The following is a 27763-nucleotide window of genomic DNA, read 5'->3' on the forward strand; positions in this document are numbered from 1 at the left end:
TTAACTCACACAAAGTGATTTAGTCACACATTCATTCACACAACAACAACCGCCATTCGCCACTACGTGACGGTGATGTCACCACGACGCTTGTGCCAGGCTATGTGCATGTTAAGGTCACGTGAAGTGGCGAAAGCCTGCTGGGCAGGAGGTCACGGGGCAGACCCAGGTGCCACGGGTCGACTGACTGAGATGAGTGGCCGAAGCACCACCTGTGCCCCCTACTGTGCCAACTTATTCTGCTTTATTCACCCGGCGCTCTGCTCGTTGTTGTGAGCGTCGCTCCTCCCCCTCTCCGTTATTATTGGAGGGCGACTGCCTCCAACTGCCCAGTAGCATCATTCAAGAGCCTCTTCCACAGAGGCTGATCTTGACACCGCTGGTACCAGTCATCGGCAAGTCCACTCAGCTCCACATCTTCCTGTACCATCTCTTCTCTACGTTTCGAAAGCATAGAAAATTGGGCAAATGTATGTGGCCGAGAAGACCTCAGAATTCGTTCAGAGCGACAGACCAGGTAGCTTCCACACAGCATTATGCAACCGATGAAAAAAAAAAAAAATGATTCGGAGTGAGACTTGTGCTGGTTAACCGGAGCCAATCATGAATACACTGCCCAGGTATGGGAAACTCTCCACTCTCTCCACAACTGCCCTATCACCAATTGGGAGTGTCCGATGGTACAAAATACCCAGGCAGGTGCTTAGTTTTGGTGGGGCTGATGGTAAGGCCCCACCTCTTAGCGGAAAGCTGAAGGTTCAGCAGCAGCGCCTTCAACTCCTCCTCTGAGTAAGCAGCAATTACCAGATCATCGGCAATAGGGAGCCATCCCTTGACCACACCTGGGCATTCCTCAGCCTCCCATTGTAGCTGTAGCAGATAGAAGGCTTCAGGAAGTACGTGGTAAAAATAGATGTAAATTAATGTGGGAGCCAGAGGACATGCCTGTCGCACCCGAAGGTGTAGAGGGAATGGCTCCGACTCCCGGCCATGCAGTTTTACCCGGGCGGCAAATAATATGAAATCCTGCAGTCACAAACGCTGTAAGTGAAAATAAGTAATGTAATAATAGGAAGGTGATATTAAAAAAAAAATGGTGTATTTGAACGTGAGTTCACACAATAACAAAGAAGATATTTAACGTGAGTTGACACAAGAATGAAGATGAAAGCAATGGGCAAGTTATGAGCAAAACATATTAGGTGTACGATTTGTATGGTGTGTATGGCATTGTGACAAATGCAACATTTATGAAAATGTTTGTAGCTACGTGACATAACAGGTGAGCTGCCAGACCATTGAAAATAACCCCCTGCCTCGCAACCCTCCGCATTCCCCCTGCCACCCCTCCCCCACGAGCCCCAACATCGATTCCCTACACAACATTCATAAATACAGTTACACATCATCGGAATCACCACGCTCATCAGAATATCGGAGCCGCGTTCACCCTTGGCTTCGTGTGGGGTTCACAGAGAGAGAAAGCTCCCCGCTCATTGTCGTCTCAGTCAGGCTCAGAGTCAGTGCCGGTAATCGGAGCTGTTGAGGTGAAATGCGCCGGGCTGCTGTGCGAGTTGCACGTGGGGCAGCTTCGTCTGTTGCAGGGCCAGCGTCGCTTCTCCGCTTAAATCTACAAATGCAGGCCTCCTCTGTGAATCCATTTGCTCCTCAGCTCCTTCTTCCCCTCCTCACTGAAGTCATTGACATCCACCCTGCAACAGAGAGAGGTTCACGCTAACATGGGTTCACACGGAGTCTCAGGCAGCTCCTCACAGTTCGAGACCCATGCAGCCCCCACAACAACCATTCTGGATGAAGGTCTCCCCATGCCATGAGCGCTGCTTTACAATACTTCACCATGCAGGTCATTGCAGGTCTGTGATGGCAAGGACTGCAGATCTAGGATCGTAGTACTGTCCAACGGTGGATTGTGCTGCACACTGCAGTCTGTTGCCCACAACTTAGCTCTGCTGCCTATAACGCCTGTGGTTATGTGCGGTGGTCACCCATCTAAGCACTATACAGCCTTTAACATGCTTATCTTGCAGATTTAAGATCAGGCACATTCCCAGTCGTTTGGTCATGCTCCTTGGTCTGATAATGAATATTAAATGCACTGGAGTACACTCCACTACTAATCCCACTTCTGGCAATGGCTCATGTTGATAGCACACAAACGTGCTGTCAAGGTCCTTTGCACAAAACGTTGCCTTTTCCATGTTTTATTCTGCTAACGCCACAGTGTTACTGACGAATATAAGTTGTTTTGTCTGTAGCAGTCAGAGCGCGTATGAGACACGAGCAGCTTAACTTACCTGAGCTCCCTCAATGCTTTGTTGGTGATTATGATGTCATGAAGAGCTGGGATCGATTTGTCCGTCAGTGAGCAGTACTGCAGACTACAGGGAGAGAAGAGGCACCTGAGTGAGGTGAAACTGGAAAATAAAAAGTGTACACACACACAAGATATGGAGAGCAACTCAACATCTTTTAGTACAATAAGGGTGGAAATCTCATAGAATCAGCTAAACAGAGGGAGTAATCATTTCGGACCCAGGAACGCAACCCTATTTGTCTATTATTTGTTTAATGCGGCTTTGTCCAAAATGGCATTTTACAGGAATGTAACCCACCGCATTTGGCGACGTCTGCAATATGTTGTATTAAAAATCGCGTTTGTCCATGAAAGGCCACTAGATATAGGCAGAGGAGCCAAAATCTAAATCTGAATATTAATTAAGAATGGAGAATCCGAAAAGCTGAAAAGCTCTTTTTCACAGATGTCCACGCTACGCATCACGAGGCAAAGGCTGGTTTAAACTGTATATTGGGTAAGGTTAAAATAATGTTCAAATGTATAGGGCTGGCATATAAGACCCATTGGTGATTTATGGCTTTAATAAGAGTTAGGTTGTGGTGTTATTAATGTAAACGTGTGGGTGGGCAATTATGTCAAGATTGCAGCGATTCATTATATAAAATTCTTAATTGTAATCTATGCCGTTAAATACAGATGATCATTGATTATATCCAGAGCATGCCGATCTGGCTTCCAACATCCGGTGAAACCGGTAAAACCGCTCCAAAGGCTGTACCAGTCCGGCGATCGGCACCATGTGCGTGACAAAACAAGTAGCTATGCTTTATTTCCGTGTCAAATAATATATACCGTACATTAAACACTACATACAACAACTTAAATAATTAAAATAATGCACATATATAAATGTTTCATGACTAACAACTACAATCATAGAAACAGAAAATATAAAGTGCGATCTGGCGAAAATTGAGTGCAATTCGGCATTCACCAGAGCACCGGTATGAAGGCTGAATCAGTCCAACGATTGACAAACAAAAGTTATTGTCAAACACAAGTTGTTGTCAAACACAAGTTGTTTAACAAGAGTGTAGTATGCACATCACCCCATGCAGAGTCTTCGATATTGGAGTGGTGAGTGCGGTACAGTAAATAGTCACTTTTTACAGCAGGATATTCATTTTGTCTTTGTATATTTATTGAAGCGATTTTTACATCGCAAACTATTTAATGACACTAAATATATACAGAACACCTAAAAATATAATCTTATTCAAGAATATGCAAAAATCCATTTTTAATGTGATTATCTGGTGTTTTTTTAAAAACCGGCTGCCAGATAATCGATGATCTCCTGTCTTAACATAATATTGTATTAACATAATATTAACATAATTTGAAACAATATCATTGGTTAGAGTAGGTAATGTGACAATTGTAATTGTATTGTTATTTAATAGTGGTTAAAAGTGCTATAATAAGTGTGGTTAATAACTTAATTGACGAGTGCATAAAAACAGCAAGTTATAATAGACGTTAAAATAAAACATTATTATGCTGTACTGAGTATCTTTGTGTTTTGTGTCTATATGTGTGTATATATTTGTTTAGGTGTACTTATATATAAGTGTGGGTGCATCAGGACACTACTCACTCTAACGTCTCCAAACTCCCTTCTCTCCCCAACATCCCGTCCGCCAAAAGTCGGAGACCGCTGTCTCTGATCTTGTTGCCACTCAGCCTAAACCCGGGTGGACGGGAGAAGGGGCAGCGCTGACTTAATGAGCCCATGGTAACCGCGGAGTCAAACACGCGGTGAGTGAGGGACACTCACAATGGCGGTGCACGTGACCAGAGCACACACGTTCATGAGCAAAGATGCTCATTGTTTCATGCTTCTGCGTTAAACATTTTATATATAATAGGTGGCATTCACAAACATCAGTTTACTCACGATCATCCATTCAATTATACTGCACTGTACCTTTTAATATGAAAAGTGTTTGTGTTTATAGAAACACAAAGTTACAGCAGAGGATCACACAAGTACATTTTCATCGAGGAACACAGGGAGATGTTTACAATTAATTAATGTATCTGCTAACAGTATGAATATTATATGCTTAGTTCTTTCGGTAAAGTCACGTTGAAGGGAAACAATAAAATAATACAATATATAAAACAATAAATATATTTTATTATTTTATTATTATGTTTCCCTTCAACGTGACTTTACTGAAAGAACTAAGAATATGAATTACTGCAGTCACGAAAGCTTTAAATAAAAAAGTATGAATATTGCTTTAGCCTATGTGTTAAATTAAACAAATGTGTTAAGATTACAGTAAAACATTTTGCAAGTGGACTTGATTAAGCAGGACAGCAAGATAAAATGTGTTCACATTTAAATGTTTACTTCACGACGCGTTGCACCAATAATCGGCACAGTTTGTGAACAGAGCACATGTGAGAAACGAACAGCAAAGCTTACTCGAGAATCTTCAATCCTGTGTTGGCCTTGAGGATGACACTGAGAGAGGAACCCGACTTGTCCGTCAGTGAACACTGATACAGACTGCAGGAAGAGAAGAGGTGGCTAGTCGGGGCAGAGGGGATGGGTGGAAGGTCTGGGTACAGAGTGGGGGATGGTGAGGGGTGGTGGTGGTGGTTGATGGGACAGTGGTTGAGGGTCGTGTTTGTGGAGGCTGTGCACAAATTCACCTCATGTCAAGTTTAATAGGAGCTTGCAAATAGCAACTGCTGTTTAGGTTTTTGGGTTTAACGTGATGTGTGTGAATGTCTACTATGTGTATATTTGCATTAGTCCATATCTACGCATGTTGGTACTTGTGTATCATAGTGCATGCATATTTGTGTTGTATGCACATGGGAAGTAGTGGTGCAGTGGTTAGCACAGTGAGCCACAAACCTGGTTCGATTGCCGCTCATGGCTAACTTCATTGATGAATATCTAAAACGGCCGTGGACCTCACCTAGGTCGACTCAGCCTTAAATTACTACCTGGTGTAGTAAGTAAACATCAGTTGGCTGAGTGTGGTGCTGGCCTCCCAACCCCTCATGTGCCGTTCTGGCCTTAATTAGGTGTTCCCGAACAGGTTATGACCGAAAAGTCTGCTAAAGGCTCTCTGTAGAATCTCTGTGTATGTATATATAGATCAAATACTCATGATTTACTTTCGATATTGCATCATCCTATAAGCGGTTACATCTAAAAACGTTTAATTGATCATCTCATCACAATGTAATTGAAAGGACACCCCCAGTGGCAACGGTCTGAGCACAAGGTAACTTAGCACATGGCCTGCATATCGGCATTTCCACTACAACTCTTCCCATATCCTCTCATTCCTAATTTCCTCAGAAGATCCTCCCATTTCCACGTCAAATAATATATACAGTACATTATACACTACATACAACTTAAACAATGAAAATACTGCACTTATATACATTTTTCATGACTAATAACTAGTCACAGAAACAGAAAATATACAGCGCGATCCGCCGAAAATTGCGTGCAATTCGGCATTCGCCAGAGCACCGATCTGAATCAGTCTGACGATTGTCAAACACAAGTTGTTGTTGTCAAACACAAGTTGTTGTTGTCAAACACAAGTTGTTCTCAAACACAAGTTGTCAAACACAAGTTGTTGTCAAACACAGGTTGTTGAACAATATCTTAGTACGCACATCACCCCATGCAGAGTCTCCGATATTGGAGTGGTGAGTGCGGTACAGTAAATAGTAACTTTTTACAGCAGAATATTAATTTTGTCTTTGTATATTTAGTTAAGCGATTTTTTTTTCGCAAACTATTTAATAACACTAAATATACAGAGCACCTAAAAATATAATCTTATTTAAGAATATGCAAAAATAAGCCATTTTAAATAATGATGCGATTATCTGGTGCTTTTGAAATTCTGACTGCCGGATAATCGACGATCTACTGTATTACCATAATATAATTTGAAACAATATCATTGGTTATAGTAGGTAATGTGATAATTGTAATTGTATTGTTAATAGTGGTTAAAAGTGCTGTAATAAGTGTGGCTAATAACTTATTTGACGAGTGCATAAAAACAAAGTTATAATAGACGTTAAAATACAACATTATTATGTTATACTGAGTATCTTTGTGTTTTGTGTCTGTATGTGTGTGTATATTTGTTTAGGTGTGCTTATATTAGTGTGTGTGCATCAGGACATTACTCACACTAACGTCTCCAAACTCCCTTCTCTCCCCAACATCCCGTCCGCTAAAAGTCGGAGGCCGCTGTCTCTGATCTCGTACTCACTCAGCCTAAACCCGGGTGGACGGGAGAAGGGACAGCGCTGACTCACTGAGCCCACGGGAACCGCGGAGTCAAACACGCGGTGAGTGAGGGACACTCACAATGGCGGTGCACGTGACCAGAGCACACACGTTCATGAGCAAAGCTGCTCATTGTTTCATGTATAACACAGAAGCATATGATATTTGTGGCATTCACAAATATTTTACTTTTCGATTTAAAGCTTTCGTGACTGCAATGATTCATCTTATTTGGTTCTTTCGGTAAAGTCACGTAGAATGAGAATAAAATAATAAATTGATAAAATAAAATAACACAATATTTTTTATTGTGTTATTTTTATTGTGTTATTTTATTTTATCAATTCATTATTTTATTCTCATTCTACGTGACTTTACCGAAAGAACCAAAGAAGAAGAGAAATATTTTACTCACAACCATCCATTCATTTATACTGCACTGTACCTTTATAATCTGAAACGTGTTTGTGTTTACAAGGGTCTTGTTTTGCAAGACCTCCTCTACAAAAAAAAACAAAGATCCCCCGTGTAGCCTTAACAGACTGTAGGGGCAAGTGCTGTTAGCGAGCACCTACTGTATGAAGGCCAGAACGGCACACGAGGGGGTGGGTGGCTAGCACCACGCCCGACCGCCTTTGTCTCCCCAGTGATGATGTTTACACACCGCACCAGGTACTCATTTGAGGCCGAGTCGACCTAGAGGGAGGCCTAGGTCCGGTTCAGATAATTGGCACCGGTGTTGGCCGTGAGCGGGAATCGAACCCGGGATGCCGGGTTCATAGCCCAGCGTCGCGCTAATCACGACACTACCGCTCCTCGTCTACACACCTACATACACACACACAGGAACTAAAGTAAATAACTCATGAAATAAACTTGAAATTAAAACCAGCAATAGAAACATGGGAATATATAGTTCTCAGCATAGAAAACAAGCAATTACGTAATGCTACAAAAGGAAAATAATTACGTAATGATATAAAAAAATACCTTAATTCTGTGAAGCTCGGGCTCGGTGAAGGCGTTTTGGTTTAGGCGGGGCTTAAGCCTCGCTCCGCAGGAGACGACCGCAACCTCAACGCGCTGCACTAGTTGTACTTATGTAATTAACGCTACCATTTCCACACGTTGAATTTTATTACACGATTCATGGGAGCATTTCTGTAAATTCGGATTTCCGTAAATCTGGGACTGCCTGCACATACATGCGTATATTAACTAATTTGTCCATGGTGCACTCAGATCACTGGACGAATTGCGCTTCATGAATGTGAATCCTTATTATATGAAGATTGCTTGCATTCATTTTAATGTAAAAAATACTGTCGCATTAAAACTGCAGACTCAAACAGGGGTGTGTAAAAGTGTGTGTGAGTGTGTAGTAACGTGCACGTATTCGTGTATATGCATATTAGTGTATATGTACATGTGAGTGAGTGTGTGTATATTCATATATGAGTGTGTACATTAGTGTACATGTAAGATCTAATAAATCTGAAAATCTAAATAGGCACGAGCCTGGATGGTGCTTCTACCCATGACTAACATGCATTACAACAGGTGTTGTAGCCTGCGGAGCTGCGTTATGGCAATGGAACAACATTCATCTCTATGCTCTACACCAACCCACACTGACAAGATTGGTGATGTATGGTCAAATAACCCCCAAGACCTGCATGGTGTGGGAGTGCCTTATCCAGCAGTGGAGTGACCAAAGGCTGCATGCACTGTGTACGTTTGTGTGTGTACATGTCTGTGTGTATATACGAGTGTCTTTGATTGTGTTTAGGGGAATGGTGGGAAAGTTGTTGGCACATTACATTACGAACTAAGTGACCTGGGTTTAATATCTGTAAACAGCATCAGTGGTGAGTGATAAAAGAAAATCTAGGGTGACTCAGCCTTAAATGAGTACCTGGTATGTTGTGTAAACATCAGCAATGGGGAGAAAAAGACAGCCAAGGACGGTGCTGGTCAGGGAAGTGCGATCAGCACTTGCCTCAAAAGTGTGTGCAGGCTCCACGGGGAGATTGTCTTTGTGCTCTAAAGTGCAGTGTAATAGTGTGTGCTTGTTCCCTGTCACTGGCTTCACTTTCCCCACCAGTTTATATGGGCTACTTGGGGGATCTTTGTCTCTTTAATACGTTACAACTAAGATTAACACCCATTACCAATCAGCTGTCTCTGTAGTGGTGAGCACAATCACTGACCATGATCCACTGTGAACTAGGGGCTTGAATCGGACACGTGGATCAAACCGTTACCCTCACTCTCCACCGCAGAGTCGCTATCAGGGCTACATTTTCTCAGTGTGGCCTACGGTCACCTCACTTCCTGCACATAGTGTGAGGGCTATCATTATCGCGAATTAAATGTTGCTTAAGATGATGGAAAACTTTACAGCATCCATGCATATGCATAACTTTTTTTCCTTTTGTACTTTAATGTACAGTGAGTGCAGCATTCACTGTGGACCCACCTACTCACTGTACATTTACTCACCCACTCACACTAATTCACTCATTCACCAACCCACTCACACACTAATTCACTCATTCACCAACCCACTCACACACCACTGACCCACCAACTCGCTCACATCCTCACTTAACTCCACATATTCACTCATCGATCCACCCACCAAGTCACCCACCAACTCAAGCAGGCACGCACTCACTCACCGAACCTTATCCCTCAGTGGATGAGTGGGAGTGGGTATGCAGCTGAAGAGTGAAGGTATGGGCAAGGGTGGGGGATGAGTTATGGAAAAAGTGAAGGCAGGAGCAGATTGGGGGGTTAATGGTAGGTATCAGGGGAGGGGTGAGCGTGGCGTGCGGGGAGAGGAGTGAAGTGAGTGAGGACAATGATGGCAGTGGCAAGGGGAAGAATTTGTCAAAATTTGTGTTCATGCTTGGGCTACGCAAGACCGAGTGTTTACGTGAGAATGGAGTTACATTGTACTGTGTGCACAGTTACTAAGTGAGGATTCTTATAGACAAAGATCTGCTGTATAGCTTTAACAGACTGCTGGGGAAAGTGCTGTTAGGGAGCACCTATGAAGGCCGGCATGGCATATGATGGAGTGGGTGGCCAGTATCACGCCCCGGCTGCTTTTGTCTCCCGAGTAGCGATGCTTTACACACCGCACCTGGTACTCAATTGAAACTAAGTTGATATCACACACACACACATGCACACACAATTTGTGAAGTAGAGAAGGCGAGGTGTGCAAGTCTTACAGTAGCTTTTTACATCTGTGCAGTCCAGGCTGAAGTCTCTTCATTTCCTCGGTGCCGATGTCCCAGCCCGACAGATTGAGTGTCTCCACAGGTTCTTCTCGCTGCAACAGGATCCAGGAGATGGCAGAGCAGTCTGGCAGGGACAGCCTTGTGAATGACAGGTCTATCTCAGTCATGGACCGAGTGGCATCACTCAGGGACTTGCGGTCATGCAGCTCGTGCAAGCAGTGCAGGAGAGTGATGAGCCTGTGTCTGTCAACATTCTGAGTCTCCATGCTGTGATTGAGCCACTCGATTATTTCCTTTTGAGAATCAGCAGATGGAGGATCCAAGATACCCTCAAAAAACTTCCATGGAGTGCTTGATGCTAGTCCACAAAAAAAAACTCTGAAACACATCAAACCTCCCATCTTTGCTGTCTTTAATAGCCTTGATGACATCACTCACTGGCCGTGTTGAATGTGACAGATGCACGGCTATCGCTGCAAAAAATTTCTGCATTGTCAAGTGTGAAAATGAATAACAACTCCCTTGTTGAATGCCCTCACATGTGAACACTTTGTTGATGAATGTACTTCCTAGTTCAGAAGAACTAACAAAACACTCTTCTAGATCTTTTTGGCTGAACATCTGGATGTTTTGCTGAACCCCCTTCAGAGCCATATTGGCAAGAGACTTCCTTGGTTCCGCGGCTGCCACGTCCATGGTGTTTTATGAGCCCACACACGTATTGCGTGAAGAGGTCAGTCATTGATTTGAGGATAATCTCAGAATGATCAGACTTTTGTAAATGTTCCTTCAGTGTAATGGCTGCTATATGGCAGAATGAAGGGTTCTGGGACAATGTATTCACCGTTTCATTTTCCTGCAGGAGCTTGAGTGCCCTTTCTGCTAGACTCCTGTCTTGGTAAAATTTGTTTAAGAATGATAGTTTATCGTCATTGGAAAACCCAGTGATTTCAACAGCTCGATCAACATTCACTTCACTCAGCTGCTCCATGGCAATGGGTCTGGTCGTTATCAAGACCGAGGCCTTGGGCAAGAGATTTCCATTCACTAGGGCAGCAATGATGGCTTCTACTGTTGCCGTCTTACGTGGATCAGTGCAAGTATTGGCATAGTGAAGGCGCTTTCCAAACTCGTCCAACCCATCCATAACAAAAAGGGTTCTCTCTTGGTTTGTGAAAACCTCATCCGCTTTGTTTCCCAAACATGAGTGGATCACAGAAAACAGCTCTGCGAGTGACACCTCTCCAACATCATTTATCTCCCTGAACGTGATGAGCACAATGTGCTCAAAGCGTTGTGCAAACACTCTCTCACCTGACAGAAGGCTGTGCACAATGAATTTGCTCAACATGGTTTTACCGCTGCCTGGAGTCCCCACCACAATAACCAGTCGAGGGTGTGTTTTTTTTTCCAATGGAACTGATGGGATCAAAGAGCTTCTTGTAAGTCATCCCTTCTCTATGTGCTCTCTCCATCGGCTCCTTGTGCTGTTTGCCTCTCGCTAGTAACTCGTGCTCCTTGGTTTCTTGATGGCGGTAGTAGGGAACCAGAATTGGCTTCACCATCCTCTCCAGCAAAAACACTGCAGGTTCTCCAGGTCGTGCGTCGTAGGTTCGTGTTAATGATGTCAGCTTCAGCAAGAATTCTCTGAAATCCTCACCAGGGTTATCTAAATTAAACAGATATTATTTAGCAAACAAATTAGTTTCATTTATACTAAAAAACATTCCTATAGCAGAAAAATATAATTAAATAAACTATGTAATTAAAAAAGCGTAGCGAATTCGTTCACTATGGATAATGCAGCAACATCATGTACATCACGAATTATTGCGTGGAAGTTTTCACGAAGCGTATTCTACAAATGCATTTTTTATAAACACTGTACCTTTGTAAAATATATTTTTTATCATGACAAAAATGTTCCAAACACTTGTCTTGTTTGTTTTGCCTGTGAAAAGAGAGTACCACCACATTTAGCATTACGATGTACATCAGCATTATCAAAAACGAATTCCATCAATTTGGGTGTAAATTTCAATCCTGCCTTGTCCTACAATTATTGATTTTTGTTGTTTAGGATGTTGAATTTAACTTTTTATATTTCACTAGTATTGGGGCTGTGTTTCCTCTCCCATCTCAAGCTGGCCTATATCACGTAGCACGGGGGCTACACTGTGGTGGAGGAGTGCAGTACACCAGGCACGGTCCTCTGCAGGTAGAGAAGATGCAGTGTTTGCTAACTGGCGGAGCCAGTTGTGGGGAGGGGGGGGGGTGGCACGTGCCTCCCCTGATCCGATCGAAATCCTTAATTTCGATCCTTAATTTCGATCGATAAATCGGCATTTTGCGATCGCCACTGTGTAGCATATTACTATGTGCCAGAGACTCTATGAGATGATTGGACAATAGTCTGAGTCCATAATTGGCAATAAGTAACGGCAAAGCAGTTATAAGTGATTCACATAAGTGTACGCAGTTGTGTATACAGTGCACGACTTCCCTGAAGGGACACCTTCAGCGAGCGCGATGCCGATCACACACGGTTCGAATTCGACCCTCGATCGTTGGCTGCGCCATCGCCGCACACGCGTCGAATAAAAAGCAAGGGACAAGTCCTTACGTAATAACAACTCCTAGAAAAAAGATTATTGCTGGAGGAGTTACCCCCCTACCTGAAAATCCTGGCTCCGCCATTGTGCTTGCACCTCCACAATAACAGCCACATAAATCACAGAACTCGTAGCATCCCACGTGATGCATCGTAGGTTCACTTGAACTTCAACTAACCTGGCTACTGCATCATCAGCAAGCACTGTGGCATCCCCTAGATTGGGGAGAGTGGAGATTTCCCTAATGACAGATTTGCTCGACATCTTTCATCACAGCTTTTCAAGTTAACATCTAACTCGATGGCTCATAACTTTGATGGTGTTATTTTAATCTCTCCGTAATCTCTCCATAATAAAATACTTGGAGTCATGAGTTAGAGTGGACTTTTTACAAACGATGAGGGCTTAAATATTGACATTTTATTTGGAGGAAGTTTAAACCAATTCAAGTCAGGGTGTAAGAGGAAAGTAGGTTCCGTTATATGAGTCAATGGCAATATAAGGCTGGGTGTCATTAGAAATAGCAGTGATAGTCGATAATAAAAACATATTTTTTCTCAAAACGAGGAGATTGTACTGAGAAGAAAAGATGGCACAGGACTGTGCCATGTGGAACACCACAGAATTAGGGCTTCTGAACAGAAGACAGTGCTTGCATGGAAAAATATTAATCAATTCCAGGGGTTGAAGCAGAACCAGGAAATAAGTTTGTCAGACAACACTTGCATCGCCATGAAGATTCAAGAGGATGGAGTGGTGTCAAAAGCAGCCCAAAGGTCAAGAACTAGAAGCAGCATCCATAGTTTAACAGAAATGGTCATTTGCCCTGCATAGGGGAACAGTTTCAATGACATGGCCTTGGTGGAATCCAGATTGTACCAAGTCATGGAGACCATGGCAGCAGATGGGTTTGCTGCCATTGCTAAACATCTTGGGCTTGACACTTGAAAGAGAGCTTCATAGGTCATTACATTATTACAGCTTAAATACCATGTCTGTGTCTGAAGAGGAGGTAGAAAATCACCATGTTAACGTTTTTTCCAAGGAAAGGGAGGTGTGGGATATGACGAATTAATGAATGTTGGGGTCCAGTGTGGATGTAAGTTTTTGATATTTACACACATTTTCATTATCCATCTATCCTTTCCTCCCAATTGCTGATAAATTGTAGTTTCCCTGCTATGGAATGGAATATTAATGTCCTCCTTCTGAGAGGAATGTTGTCATGCAAGGGTGGTGCAGTTTGCTAATATTAAATGACAATCTCAGTTCAAAGCAATTCCTTCACCTAAACTTGCCAGAGACATGTGAATGGCTATGTGAAGTTTAGCATCACTCACGAGAAGCTGCTCCAGGGATGGCTTTACCCGCAGTTCTGCTCAGATCGACACCGATCACGTTGAGCTGCTGCTCATGCTGTGAGATCCACTGATCCAAGAGAGGGATCTCGGATCTCAGTCGCACGAGCACATCTTCAAGAAATATCATGCAGACTTGTTCTCCCTTTATGAGCACCAGGTTAACCAGACGCCGTGTTTGCACAACGGGGTCATTCTCGCTGTTAAGAGACGTGTATTCACTGTCCAGGACTATCCCTGTTTGATAGGAATGGTCAAGCACTTCTGAAGACTTCGCCTGGAGGTATTTCTGCAGATTCACTTTGTTGGTTTTAATGATCTCATATGCAGGATCTTTTGATGCCATCACGACAAATGCATCGAGTCACCTGAAGAAAATGAAAACAAACCACGTGTCACCTGTAAGCATAGTCGTGTAATTTTATCCAGGTACAGGGAAGAATAATTATAAAAAAATAAAATGTTGCTACTAAAATCTGAGAGGTCTCGGTTAGGTACAATTGTGACTTTAGGTATTTGATTGTGAATACACTGACTTATTTAAATTGTAATGAAAGCTCAAAATTGTTATTGGAATATATATAAATACATAAAATTGCATCAAAACACTTTAGGCATCTCAAAACACTCTTCAGTGCAAGTATTTGAACATTCACATCAACACAACACTACGATAAAAAAAGTAAAATGTGAACCTAATTCAAAACGCCACACAGTTTTAGCAGATTAAGCAGCTGCGTGACACCACGTGCTCACTGCCTCGACCATCGTGATGCCACGCAGACGGCAAATTGCGTTGTAATGTGCAATGATCGGGATAGCGTCACCTCTAGTTGAGTGACGATTAGAGGGTGGGAGCCAGGTTTGATCTTGGGTAGTCCCTATGTAGTGGGCACTCCCATGCTCTCAATGTATGGGTAGAGGGTGCTCTGAGGTTGTCTAGCAGTGGTATGACGTCACATACCGCGCTCCCAGCAGCGGCTGGCGGGGCCGTTTGTGAGGGGGCCGGGGGAGCCGACAGATTGAGCCAGGGGGCCGACGGGGCCGGGGGAACCGGTGGGGGGGGGGCGATGGAGCCGGGGGGAGGGGGGGGCGACAGCGCGAGCAGAGGGAGCCGACACTGACTTTCTCATACATCATACACTGACTCACTCACACATCATGCACTGACTCACTCACACAGCATGCACTGACTCGCTCACACATCATGCACTGACTCGCTCACACATCATGCACTGACTCGCTCATCATGCGCTTACTCACACATCATACACTCGCACAACCACTGACCCATTCACTCATCATACATAGGTTCATTCATCGTGTGCTGGTTCACTCGCACATCATACACTCACTCTGCCGCTGACTCGCTCACACATCATACACTGACTCACTCATCATGCGCTGACTAACACATTGTGCGCTGACTCACACATCATATACTCACTCAACCTAATACTGACTCAATCATCATACGCTGACTCGCACATCATACGTTGACTCGCACATCATACACTCACTCACGCTGCTGCTGACTCACTCACACATCATACACTGGGAGTGTCGTGCTGCCAGCTATGGCTGCAGGTTTTGTCGTACATGTTATGTATATCGTTTATTGTTAATTTTAAAATCACAGTTCCTATGATTACTGCTGTTACATTGTTTTTGTAGCTTTATTTTGGTCTGGTTGTGGTTTAATAGTTTTCTGCAATGTAGATTCATATTTTGTTTGTTGCGGTTGCACCTGACTTAAGAGCCGCATGGCTCACAGGGCTATACCTAATAAATTAAACTTGAATACGCTTCACAGAAATGAGTAAACATGCCCTTTTGTGGAGGTAGTGTGTTTGTGTGGGGAAGCCAAAACTTAAAGTACACACATGAGGCAGCGTCAATGTTACTGTAATGTTCATTATGTTAAATAAATCACTTATACAGGACAGCAGTGGTCCAGGTGTCTGTGCAACCACCTTCCTATGCCTTTGAATCTCCACTTGCACTGTCTCTTAGGAATCCTTCAAAATGAGCGGCACGTTACATCATCAGCAGCCATTGTCTCTCTACCGCTGGATGAACGCCCTATATTTGTTTAACATGAGAAATTAATGAAAAAAATTCTTCATTTAACATATTTTATTAGTATCAATAATAATGAAGCATCTGGTCAGTGAGTATGCACCACGTGCATTTACAACAGCATGCAGAGCATGAGACTATAACGAGTTTTGTACATCATGTTTGTAAACCCAAGTAATCCATTCTTTAATATGAGATATTTATACATTTAACTCTTTGTGCATTGAGCTGTGTGTATTGCATTGCTGCAAACTAAATATCTATACTGTACATATACAGGCCGGTCTGACTTAACCAGCGTTCTTTCTACAAGAATGTGCTATAACAAGCAATATTAATTTATCCCTGGGGTGTCATAATATACGTATGATTTTATGAGTAGTCAAATAGTAGGAGGAGATAATGCAATAGGGAGAAGGGGGTGAGGGCGTGGGCTCAGTCGCTTTTTCTCTCATACAGAACACATCTCCACAGGAAATGAAAAAAATAACACCTGGCAAATGGACATACATTGATGTTTACGCCCAAGGCGCAACAACTCTGTTGGTTTCACTATCGTGCAGCTCCACGCTACACACAGCAGACGCGTGCTCCCTACAGAGGATAAACTGTCGAGCGTCTTCTACGCCGACAGCACGAGCTTCAACACAAACATCCCCCATGTAGCTCCACAGACTGGTGGGTCAAGTGCTGTTAGTGAGCCCCTTTGAAGACCCGCACGCAAAGTGGGGTAGAAATGGCCAGCACCACACCTGGCCACGTTTGTCTCATAGGTTATATTGATTACCCATTGCACCAGGCACTCATTTAATGCAGACACAACCTAGAGGACCCAAAACCAGTGTAGATATCACGTGCTATTGATAACTGTGGCTGAGTTTGTTGTGCAGCATGGCTCGCCACAAACACACATAGGCGATGTACACAAACATACAAGATACAAATGAGAAAAATCTCCCATATCGTTTTTTACATTATTGGGATTAGTTCTGCTAGCGAGCACCTAAGAAGGCCAGTACGGCACATGAAGGGGTGGGTACATAAACACAATAACAATAAAAGCCATTCGCCACTCAAAATTGGTGATGTCAACAAAGTGTTTCTGCCAGGCTAAGTGCACATTGAGGTCATGTGGACTGTCGAAGGCTCATGGGCAGGAGGTTACAGGATAGATAAAGGTGTCATGGGTTGAGTGACAGGGATGACTGGCAGATCTACCACCTGTGCTCCCTACTGTTCCACCTTGCTGCATTTTACTCATTCTGCACTCCGCTCGTTGTTGTGAGCATCACTCCTCCGCCCTCCGTTATTGCTGGAGGCGGACATCCTTCACAAAACTCCTCCAGAGACGATGATCTTGAAACCACTGGTCGAGCTGTTGGCAAGCCCAAACAGCTCCACCATCCTTCTGTTACACAGCAGTCAAACTCTTGCCTATAGCGATAAGCCCCTTATATCTGGACAAACAGAAGCTGTTTGGGTACACAGTGACTGGGCATTTGGGCTACATGACCCAGCCAATGCTGCCTCACCTGCCTTAGTATCTCACTGATGGGCATTTGTCCAGATCATTCAAGGATCTAAGCTGCTCACATAATCTAGTTTGTTAAGCCCACGGTGGATCGTAGACAACTTGAATATGCAAAACCAGTGTGGACGTTCCTTTAAAAGGGATCCAAATTTCTCAAATGTAGAGAAGGGAGGGGATATCTGGCTGAGAAGACCCAGAGCTTTACATGGAGCGACAGGCAATGCAGCATTCACAGTGTGTTACACAGCTGAGATAAGTATGTTCAACCGATTCGGAGCATGACCTCTGCTGCCAAACTGGAGCTAGTCACATGCACCCTTTCCAGGTATGGAAAATTGTTCTGCTCTGTCCAAAACTGCCCCACTGCTCATGGGGAGTGGAGGGATGGGAGAATACGATGACACAGAATACCCAGGCAGGTGCTTTGTTTTATGTGGGGATGAACGTAAACCCCATTTCTTAGTAGTACTCTCGAAGTTCAACAAAAGCTTCTCCAGCTCATACTGGATATAATTCTTATGGTGGGGATGGTTGTAATGTGGAGGTGGGCAGTGGTAATGCACGCTCCTGTCTAATGAGGAACCAACAGTTTGGGACAATTTCAAGATTATGTAAACAACGCCGCCAAGACCTGCCCAACAACCTGTTGCAATATTGGAAATGAATGGATTAGTGATTAAACGTGGTGTTTAATTGAAAAAAGAACGTAAAAACTGCTACAAGGGCCTAAGAAGGCAATGCAAAACTCAGATCTGGCATGAACAGAGGGGGCCTGATGGAAAAGCTGCAGCAGTTGAACAATAACTCTCAGTCAAATAAAGGATGACTTTGCAAACTTCAGTCAGCTCAGGGGAGCCTACTTCAATATTTCCTGCGCAATTACAAATTCCAGTGGCAAGCTCCTCAGCAGTTGAAGGCAGAAACTAGCATGCTAGAAGTAATTATGCTCCCAAATGCAGAATCGCTCTTCGTCATATCCCTTTGAAGAGCTCATGCAAGCCACAGCAACCAAAGACCCTACACCTTCTGCATTGAGCCATTTGAGTATAAAGTGAGAGGTACCCTAAGAAAAATGAAAGAAATCACTAGTATCCAACACTTGCAATATCAGAGCAGAAATGCTGACACCCAGAGGCTCAACTATCATCACATGGGTGAGTAAGATCTTTTAACACACGTGGAGGGCAGGCTTGAAACCAGCTTTCAATGATGCAGCCTTTTTGGTTGGACTGCAGGCAGTCTTACTCGTGCCGTGTCAGTCATATAAGTTGTTGGACCATACTTATATTTGCCTCAAGCAAGTCTTGACGAACAAAGTGGGGTATAATCTGCTGAGTAGTGTAGTGGAGGCTGTGAAATGAGAAATAATCAATTAAGAGTGCCTTTAAAAAGAGCCTCTGTCAAGGTGATGTGCACATCAGTGAGATACAATCATCATTGGGAACAAGGTGGTGTACATTCAGCCTACATTTCTAAAGAGAGAACATACAGTGATGATCACAGGAGAAATCTGTGGATGGTAAGTGACAGGCCCAAATAATTGCATCAAAAGAAAAGGGAATGAGTGACCTCCGAATGAGTAAAGGTTGATTAGAAGTTCCAACAGGAAGCCTTGGTTGCTGGGCGGAGAATGAGTGAAGGGGAGTAAAGCGAGATGGTAGGGACGATATAGGAGAACATTGGGAGGGGAATGAGATGATGGGAGAGGCAAGCAGGAGCGTGTCCATGGTGGAACTTGAAGACAGCAAAGGGGATATTGTGCTTGATGCAGAAATTAATCGGATACCAGTGGAGGGATCAAACACGATCACAGCTTTACCAATTAAAAACCAGGCAACAGAAACAAACATGAGTACAGTATTACCAAAGACAAGACTGTCACACTATATAAAGTCCCACTCATTTCATGGATCGTTATTAAACAAAGGTGTCGCTTTAATCGACATTGTGAACTCGGGATGTTACGGGACAATGAGTCCCATAGGCAACGCCACGGGCTGAAGGGCACAGTGGGGGCTATCACTCCCTCGACTGACTGTGCGCGAGTAACAGACTTCAGCCTCTATTGACGATCTCTGTGAACAGGGAGGTGGAAGCCAATAGAGTTCATGTCAACAACAAAAACCGTGACCTTTAAAGAGACAATGCTCCTGTTAAAATACGATTGACAGTACATTACCATTTTTACATGCTTCAGAGTACTATACCCATTTTAGAAGCAGCGTTGCTTTGTAGATTGATTTTGTTACTGATGGAGATAGTAAAAAAGCATGTGGCAAGATGAGACGTTCATTCGAATCCGTGTTCTCAATGGCCTAGCCCATTGGCATAGCCCCTAGGCTCGAGCACAAGACACTGATACTATTTTACTCAACACCCACCTCTATAACCCCCCTAATCACTCCCCCTCAATCCCGCTATGTCCCCCTCCCCCCATCGCGATGTTATTTATCTTCCAAAAAAACTTCTTCGATAACACCGCTTTGAAATTAAATGTTTATAGTAAGAGACGATTCAGGCAATGGCCCTTTTGTCACAGCACTTCAGTCTCCTCGACTTGTGACATCGGCACCACTCATGAGGAGGCCGCATTTGTTGCACTCCAAGATGGCTTGGTGAACGCCCCTCCCCTCCACTACCCCGACTTTTCCTTGCCGTTTGTCCTTGATACACATGCTAGTAACACTGGCACTGGAGCTGTTCTGTCTCAAGTTGTCAATGGCGTCGAGTGTTATCGCATAAGGACGCAGAGTGCTGTCTCCGGCTGAACAGCGGTACTGTGTCACACGCTGATAACTGTTAGCTATCGTGTTTTTCTTGCAACAGTATCTTCCATATTTGTATGGGAGAGACTTTGAGGTGCGCTCGGACCACGCAGCGCTGCAGTACGCGCTGCAGGTTGACCAGCCATCTGGCGAACTTTCACGCTGGTTGGAGGTCCTCCAGGACTACTCTTTTCAGGTTACCTATCGCAAAGGCTCCCATCACACGAACGCGGACGCCCTGTCGCAATTACCCACGAACGAGAGTTGCGCAAGTTTTTCGGGCTCCGGTCGCTTTAAGCCGCGCAATGAACACTCGCCCCCTACCCTTACGGCATCGGCCGAGGTTGTAACATCTGAGGGGGCTGGGGATCCAGTGGCGCGTGATGCTGTCATTGGATTGGACCACAAAGAATGGGGGCGCCTCCAGGTTGAGGACGCTTCCCTGCTTAAATTGCGATGCCGTGTCAGAGAGACTGATGGGGGCGAGGATCGATGGGGTGTCACCTCTTTCATTCTCAGAGGCGGATTGATCATGCATTGGGACGGAGAGATGCGATGTTCCAACATTGTTGTGCCCACCGCCCTGCGGGGTAAGGTCATTTGGGCGGTGCACGAGCATCTGTTGCACTTGGGTGTGCATAAACTAGCATTGGCCACACGTAAGTCGGATTTCTTCTGGCCTGGCATGGCTGAGGATGCTGCTAATTTGTTGAAGGGGTGTGTGCAGTGCACGCGGTCCGCTCGTGGGAATAAATATTTTCTGGTGGGAGTCGAGTATTTCTCATGATGGCCTGTGGCCTGGCCGCTTCCCAAACAGTTGGCGGCAAAGATCACTGAGGCATTCCTCAATGGCTACGTAATTGTAGTGGCATGGTTGAACATGATCGCCACTAATCATAGCCGGCAGTACTAGCTTGTGTCAGTAGGGAGCAGAGGGGAGGCTGAACCTGCTGGATTAATGATGACGGGCCGTTGGCCAAGGCAATCCCTGGGGGAGCATCGTGACCAACGGTCGGGACCCCAGATCCCGGGAAGGGGGCTGGGGAGATGATGTCATTCTCCAGACCCTCGGAGACGGTCCTAAAAGGAAGGCGTGGCCAGGGGCGGAGTGAGCCAGGAGCCTATATATAAGTCAGGTCCCTGAGCGGTCCCAGCAGTTGTTGTCCGGCCGAAGACTGAAGAGCATCCTGGAGCCCTGAAGAGAAGAGCCCAATGGGCAGAGCCGAACCCCTGGCTAGGGTCGGCTCGAGCTTGTACCAGTGAAAGCTCCAGCTGATAACCAGTGAAGACTCAAGGGAAGACTCAAGCCCCAGCAGTATAGATGTCGTGATAGCCAGTGAGAGGCAAGCTAGTCTGGAGGGACTACCTCCATAGAGTATCGGGTGAAAGGGGCCATTACCCCATTGTGTAATAACCTGTTAATGTTATAATAAATGTGTTGCCTCAGAGTAAGCTTCCTCCAGTTTATTACCCACTACATAATGGACAAGAGTGCTCCCGAACGTCTTCTGAACAATCAGGGAAAAACATTTTCTTCAAAATTATTGCAAGAGGTGTGCGTTAGTTGTGAACCAAGAAAGTACACATGTCACCGCACAATCCGCAGACGGATGGTATGGTTGAGGTGGCTGCACAGGACTCTGACCTCCATGTTGAGTCATCAGGTCAGCGAGAACACGACCCCCTGATTCATGTTCAGTTACAAGCTGCACCCAACAAGGCTAAATCTTAAATCTCTGACTCCGTGTGCTGTACCCTTCAAAAGCTTTCCGAAGTGCGGGAGACTTCCAAGGTAAATTCTGATTCGTGCCAATTGGCCAATGAATGGCTGAGGGGCTTCCGTACTTCAAAACATGAGTGGGCACCTGGGGACAGAGCTTGGTTGCACTGTCCACAGGTACCGGTGGGTACATCGCCCAAATTGCTCAAACCCTGGAGAGGGCTGGTTGATGTGATTCGGGTCATTCGACCGCAGTGTGTCCAGATCCGCTTGGGGCGGCGGAGTTGGTTTGTACACTCCTCTTGCCCTAAGCCCTTTATTGCTCCCTGTGAGTTTGTTCCATCTCCACACTGTGGGCGCCAAGGGACAGATGTGTCCGGTGAGCTGGCATGTGTGCCCGTTGAGGTTGGTCCTCAGCGGAGTCGTGTGCTTCCTCCCTCAGGTGCCGCGCCCCTGATGTCCCCCGAGCCGCTGCCTGCGCTGTCTTCACTTGATTCGGGAGAGGAGAACCCGTCGACCCGGCCTACTGCTCTTCGTGAGGAGCCGGATTCGACTGGACAGTTGCATATTCCCCCTGGGACCTCCAGGGAGAGTGAGCCCACCTCCACTGGAGGCCCAGCCACGAGGACTCGCTCAAAAACTCTTCGGATTTTGTGACACCCATGCACACACACTCCCACACCATCAGTTGCTTGTCACACTCAGTAGGCCATATCGGTTATTGGCTGAACCTAGCCTTTGTTGTGCTTATGGGTATTGTTACACGGTGAGGATGGGAGTTGTTGGTGATGGAGGGGATTCCGTGCATTCGCGTTTTATATTTTCTCGTGTTGTTCTGTACATTTGTAGGTAGTGTATATATTGTATAGGTGGGCTTGGGTATTTATATGCTATTTGTTATTGTTAATTATTGAAGCACACATAGCGTTTAGTCACTTTTACTCACTTTTTATCACCTTATTCACTTAAGCAACCATTGGAAAGATGTTCTAAATCATACCAAACATTAAACTAATTTTCAATGGTATTTATCCAAATAGTGATATACCAAACTTTCATAGAAGCTTATTTCACTTCACACCTACATTTGTAAACTCCCCGCCCCGTGCCGGTCCTCTACGTTCCACTTCGCACCCGCTCCCCCCGTCTGTGCCGGTCCTCTTGTGCGTTACGGTCATTTTATGCTAATTCCTTTGTCAAAGCATTTTGTTTCCTCCCACACAGCTTAAAAGGACGCGACCTGGGCTGGACTGTCTTCACTCCAACGCTGTCCTCATGACAGTACGGTCCCCTTCACCTGATGAAAGCCACTTGTGTTGTGGCCGAAACGTCATGATTTTTTACCTACGTGACTTTACCGAATAGAACCAAAGAGTATGGATCCTTGCAGTCACGAAAGCTTAAAATCTAGAACTTATTCACTTGGTTAGTTTTAAGGGGGAGTTGACAGCCAGGACGGCTGAATGCTACGAATGGGGGGGGGGGGTAATGTAGTGACATCGGGAATGCCACTGTGTAGTGCCGGCCTGAGAGACACGGCGTGCGATGTAATTACATCACCGACACCCCATATATGTGGGTGTAGTACCAGCCCTAGTGGGGCTTGGTGAACGCTGAGTCATGGCGCTGAGTGGCACCACGCGTGGCGTGCAGTGCTGTCCTCTATAGGAGGGGTGTGAAAGTGTCAGCCATGAATGAGGTTAATGTGGGCCATTGCACTCTGGTTGACCCTGGAAGGTACATGACGGGTAAAGTCTACACAGGGGCCCCAAGTTGGGGCTAGTGGGTAGTCACGTGTCAGGGCGAGATCTTGCAATAGGAATCGAGAAGGTAGTCGTGGCCAAGGGCGGAGCCGGCCACGCATGGTGAGCATATAAACCGGGTCCCCAGAGGGACCAGGTTCAGCTTTGCTGTTGTCTTCTGAAAGATCTACATTCAACGTCCGTGAAGAGTCACCAACACATTGGCAGGACTCAAGCTGGAGTCCTGCTCGTTGTAGCTATCCCAGAGTGTTAGCGCAGATAGCCTGGTGGTCCACCATCATAGGTTGTTATCTGGTAAAAGGGAAGTTACCCCTTCGTGTTGGTATAAATAAATTTGTTGCCTCCAAAGAGTATGTCTGCGACTCAATTGAACCGACTACACAATGGTGCAAAGGTCAGTAAAGTGACTGAGGCCACCAGGGGCTGTACCAGTATACCACATCAGATTAACAAGGGGCTCAGTGGTGGCAACAAGTTATCCCCTTCGCCTGGAATGCAGGAGGTCGTGGGTTCGATTCCAACCCCGACGCCTGGATATTTGGAGTTTTCATATTCTCCCCGTGGTGGCGTGGGTTTTTCTCTGGATCCTCGAGTTTTTTTCCCTCCACATTTAGAAATATGCGTTTACAGTATTTGGCTGCTACAAATTTCCACGTGATAAGCCACTTCGTGGAGCTATGATTTGTGGCCAGGTTGCTTTTGAAAAACAGCTATATAGCTCAGTGGTCCTTACTTGGTACAATAAAATAAAAATCTGCCGATTCCTGGAGTTATACTATAGGAAGGCCTGGGTACCCAAGGGACCAGGTTACAGCATCTGTCAGTTCAATGAAAAATCGAATAGCTTAGTGGACTTTGCCTGGTTCATAAAATAGTTTTTAGTGTTTAACCTCACGTGACAAACAATACATCCAACAAACACACCCAGTGCTGAAATGCACTGAAAAACAGTAAATGTACCAGAATGAAGCAGTACACATCTTGTCAAGTTGTATTTATGCAATAAAGATAACTAAAGAAAAATAACCAAATCCACAATTAGATGTGGATGTGATAATAAAGTAAAGCCCTTCTGGATAATGGGCACCCTATGCCCTGTCGGTCGTGTTGATTTTTTACCATATTTCACCACGCCGACTAGTGCGGGTTGGTGAAGCGAGGGGGGCAGAACTGATTCATTTGTCACTCGCCTCTGGATTTAGTCCATGGGTGTGTAGTGATGTGCGCTAAACACTGTGCAATTGGACGACCCCACATGCCCTGGGCACCCTTTCGCATGAGATATTCAAACTCAATCTATTTTGCAGGTGAAATATTTCTGAAATAAAAATGCAATGAAGGAAAAACAGAGAAACTGCCATGACACGGTGCACAGGTGTGAATTAATATATTATAATAATCAGTCACACGACTGACCATACAAGGCAAGCACACCATGGCGGTGCTCGCTTCATCCACCCAGCAACACACTTCAGCGCAATTGTTTCCCAGCGCCTATCTCGTGACTCGGTATGGGAATCGCTGCGGCGGTGTCCGCTCGTGCAGCTCCATGCGACCCACAGCAGACGCGCGCTCCCTATAGAGGATCCACGGTCGCGCGTCGTCTATGCCTACAGCACGAGCTCCGACACAAACATCCCCCATGGAGCTCCACAGACTGGTGGGGCAAGTGCTGTTATTGAGCTCCTATGAAGGCCGGCATAGTACACGAAATGGTAAGTGGTCAGAACCACGCCGGACCGCCTTTGTCTCCCCAATGTGTGATGTTTACACACCGCCCCAGATACTCATTTGCAGTACACACACATTTACCTCCCTACCCCCACCGCACACACACTCACACACTACACCGTCTTCCACAAACACACATTTAAGCACCAATCAAAAATCCCCCGTGTATCCTACACAGGTGGTTTATATTCTGGACCACACCACCCACCGTCCCACATGCACCACGAACTCCCCACACTCACCCACGCTGTGAAGTGTCGAGTCGCACCGCGTCTCTCGCCCCTGACGCGGCCCAGCTCCCCGTGTAGCCTCCTTTGCCGTGCTCTCAGCCTCTGGCCCTGACGCAGCAGAAAGGAGAGGGGTGGAGGGGTGACGGGAGGAGTGAAAGGAGCGTTGAGGGGAGGGTTGGGGGTGGGGTGGGTGGGGTGGGTGGGGTGGGGTGGGATGGGTGGGGTGGGTGGGTGGGGTGGGTGGATGGGGTGGGTGGGATGGGTGGGGTGGGTGGGTGGGGTGGGTGGGTGGGGTGGGGTGCCCCTTGCTTTCTTCGGCTCCTCCCCCCACCTCTACGACTTATTTTAAGCCTCTGTCTGTTCATTCCTCCGGCCCCCTTTTTCTTGCTTCTCTGTCCGTCTTTCCTCTTCTTACCTCTTGTGTCCCTGTATATGTATTTCTGCTATCTTATACCTCGTATTTGTTCACTCTGTCTATGCTGGTATGTTCAACCCAGAGGATGAACACGAAATTTAGCACTCTTCTGAAATTCGTGGTCTGCCAGGCAAGTGTCTAACTGTGTCGTTGGCCGACTGGTTTTGCATCACGTAAATTTTTCTTAGGTTTTTTGAATTCTCGTCTCTCATCTTCTTGTTGTATTTACCTCCGTGCAGTTTAACGCTCTCTATGTGTTGCGCTGATGTCACCCTATGTGCTATTTGTTTTTACACCTGATGAAGATCGCTTGTGTTGCGGTCGAAACGTCGTGCTTGATTTATTTTAATATAATTTTATGGTATTTCTACATACGTGACTTTACCGAAAAAAACAATGAGTTAATCAATGGTTCTCTGTGTGAGTGAGTCTATGTGTCTCCATGTGAGTGAGCCTATAGCTCTGTGTCAGTGAGACTTCGGCTCTCTGTGTGAGTGTACTCTGTGAGTGAGTCTATGGCTCTCTGTGGGAGTAAGTGGGTCTCTAAGGCCACCACCATCTTGCCCCCTGCCCAGTGCGTCCACCTGGTTGAGCTGCAGAAGTCTATTGTCCACCGCTCCAGACCGCACAGATATCCGACGTCCACCTCCAGCACAGACACCAGCAGATTCTTAAACCTGGTGGTGGAAGTAAGGACACGAGAGGGGTAATAGTCAACCACCATTACCACCATCAATACCACCATTACAACCACCAAAATCACAGCTATCGTTAACACCACCATCAATATCACCACCTCCACCACAACGATCACGATCAAAATTACAATCACAATACTCTTTGGTTCTTTCTGTAAAGTCACGTAGGTAGAAAAAATAATAGATCACGACGTTTCGATCGCAACACAAGCAACCATCATCAGGTGAAAAAATATAGCGAGAAAGCTGCTGAAACACGAAGTTATATTGGCTTGAGATAAGCTCAGCCCAAGGGTAAGTGGGCGGGGCTAGAGGTAGAATTTGCATGTAAATACAACACCACATCGTGGAAAAGGAAAGAGAGAGACAGACACCGAGAGACATCCACACAGAGAGAGGCACACACAAAGAGACACACGAGAGATGCATATAGAGAAAAACACACCGGCAGAGAGAGATACCCACACAGACAGATGCAGAGAGAGACACAGAGAGAATTACATAATTGCCCATGAATTACTATGGTGTGACAATGCCAATTACCAATGTCAAAGGGAACATCAATGAATGGTAAATGTGGGGTAATATCCCCAGAAGAGCATGTAGACTACATTAAAAAATAAAATAATCAGGCAATATAATATCACATATGGGTTCATTTTAAAGTTTACTTATGACAAATAATATTGAAATAATTGTGCTCCATAGATTATCTTAATGGTCAAGTTACATAAACATCACGGAATCACTTAAGCTGACCATTTAAAAAGACATTAATTCCAAGATGTTGAGGAAAGGAAATTGTTTGGAAGTTCATCTCACACCAAGTACATGTTACTATAAATCTAAATCTGCATAGTTCTCAATCAGCAAAGTCGCAAACATGTTTTACCACAAGCAAGGAGTTTAGTGTAAAGCTGTTAAGCAAATTAACCACTGCACACGGTTTTAAAG

General features: G+C 45.2%; 1 protein-coding gene across 4 annotated transcripts; it reads right to left on the bottom strand.

Moving 5' to 3' along the window:
* Positions 1–26783, bottom strand: LOC142908439 (ribonuclease inhibitor-like). 4 transcript variants are annotated; one of them, XR_012931760.1, is made up of 6 exons: positions 26696–26783; positions 25709–25804; positions 4812–4895; positions 3975–4061; positions 2316–2399; positions 1–1712 (listed from the first exon to the last, which is right to left on the bottom strand). XR_012931760.1 is itself a non-coding variant. In XM_076059147.1 (5 exons), exons 1-5 carry the CDS (start codon positions 6593–6595, stop codon positions 1698–1700), a joined length of 327 nt encoding a protein of 108 aa, XP_075915262.1. In that variant the 5' UTR covers positions 6596–6966; the 3' UTR covers positions 1–1697. The 4 variants fall into 4 exon arrangements, 2 of the variants coding, with proteins under 2 accessions (XP_075915262.1, XP_075915261.1); XR_012931761.1 differs by lacking the exons at positions 25709–25804; positions 26696–26783 and adding an exon at positions 6561–6654 and having other exon boundaries at positions 4812–4947; XM_076059147.1 differs by lacking the exons at positions 25709–25804; positions 26696–26783 and adding an exon at positions 6561–6966 and having other exon boundaries at positions 1–1734.
* Positions 26784–27763: the final 980 nt, after the last annotated feature.

The sequence above is a fragment of the Petromyzon marinus genome (assembly GCF_048934315.1).
Source record: "Petromyzon marinus isolate PM22_M1 ecotype Great Lakes invasive population chromosome 84 unlocalized genomic scaffold, UKy_Petmar_22M1.pri1.0 chr84_unloc.3, whole genome shotgun sequence".
Taxonomy (NCBI): domain Eukaryota; kingdom Metazoa; phylum Chordata; class Hyperoartia; order Petromyzontiformes; family Petromyzontidae; genus Petromyzon; species Petromyzon marinus.

What these genes read in the sequence shown, in the direction of transcription:
- LOC142908439 (XM_076059146.1), bottom strand. Translation starts at nt 6,595, where the DNA reads ATGTTGGGGAGAGAAGGGAGTTTGGAGACGTTAGT. An exon ending in ACAGGATTGAAGATTCTCGA is followed by an intron (nt 4,062 to 4,811) that starts GTAAGCTTTGCT and finishes ACCCGGGTTTAG; the next exon opens with GCTGAGTGGCAACAAGATCA. An exon ending in GGGAGTTTGGAGACGTTAGA is followed by an intron (nt 2,400 to 3,974) that starts GTGAGTAGTGTC and finishes CTCTCCCTGTAG; the next exon opens with TCTGCAGTACTGCTCACTGA.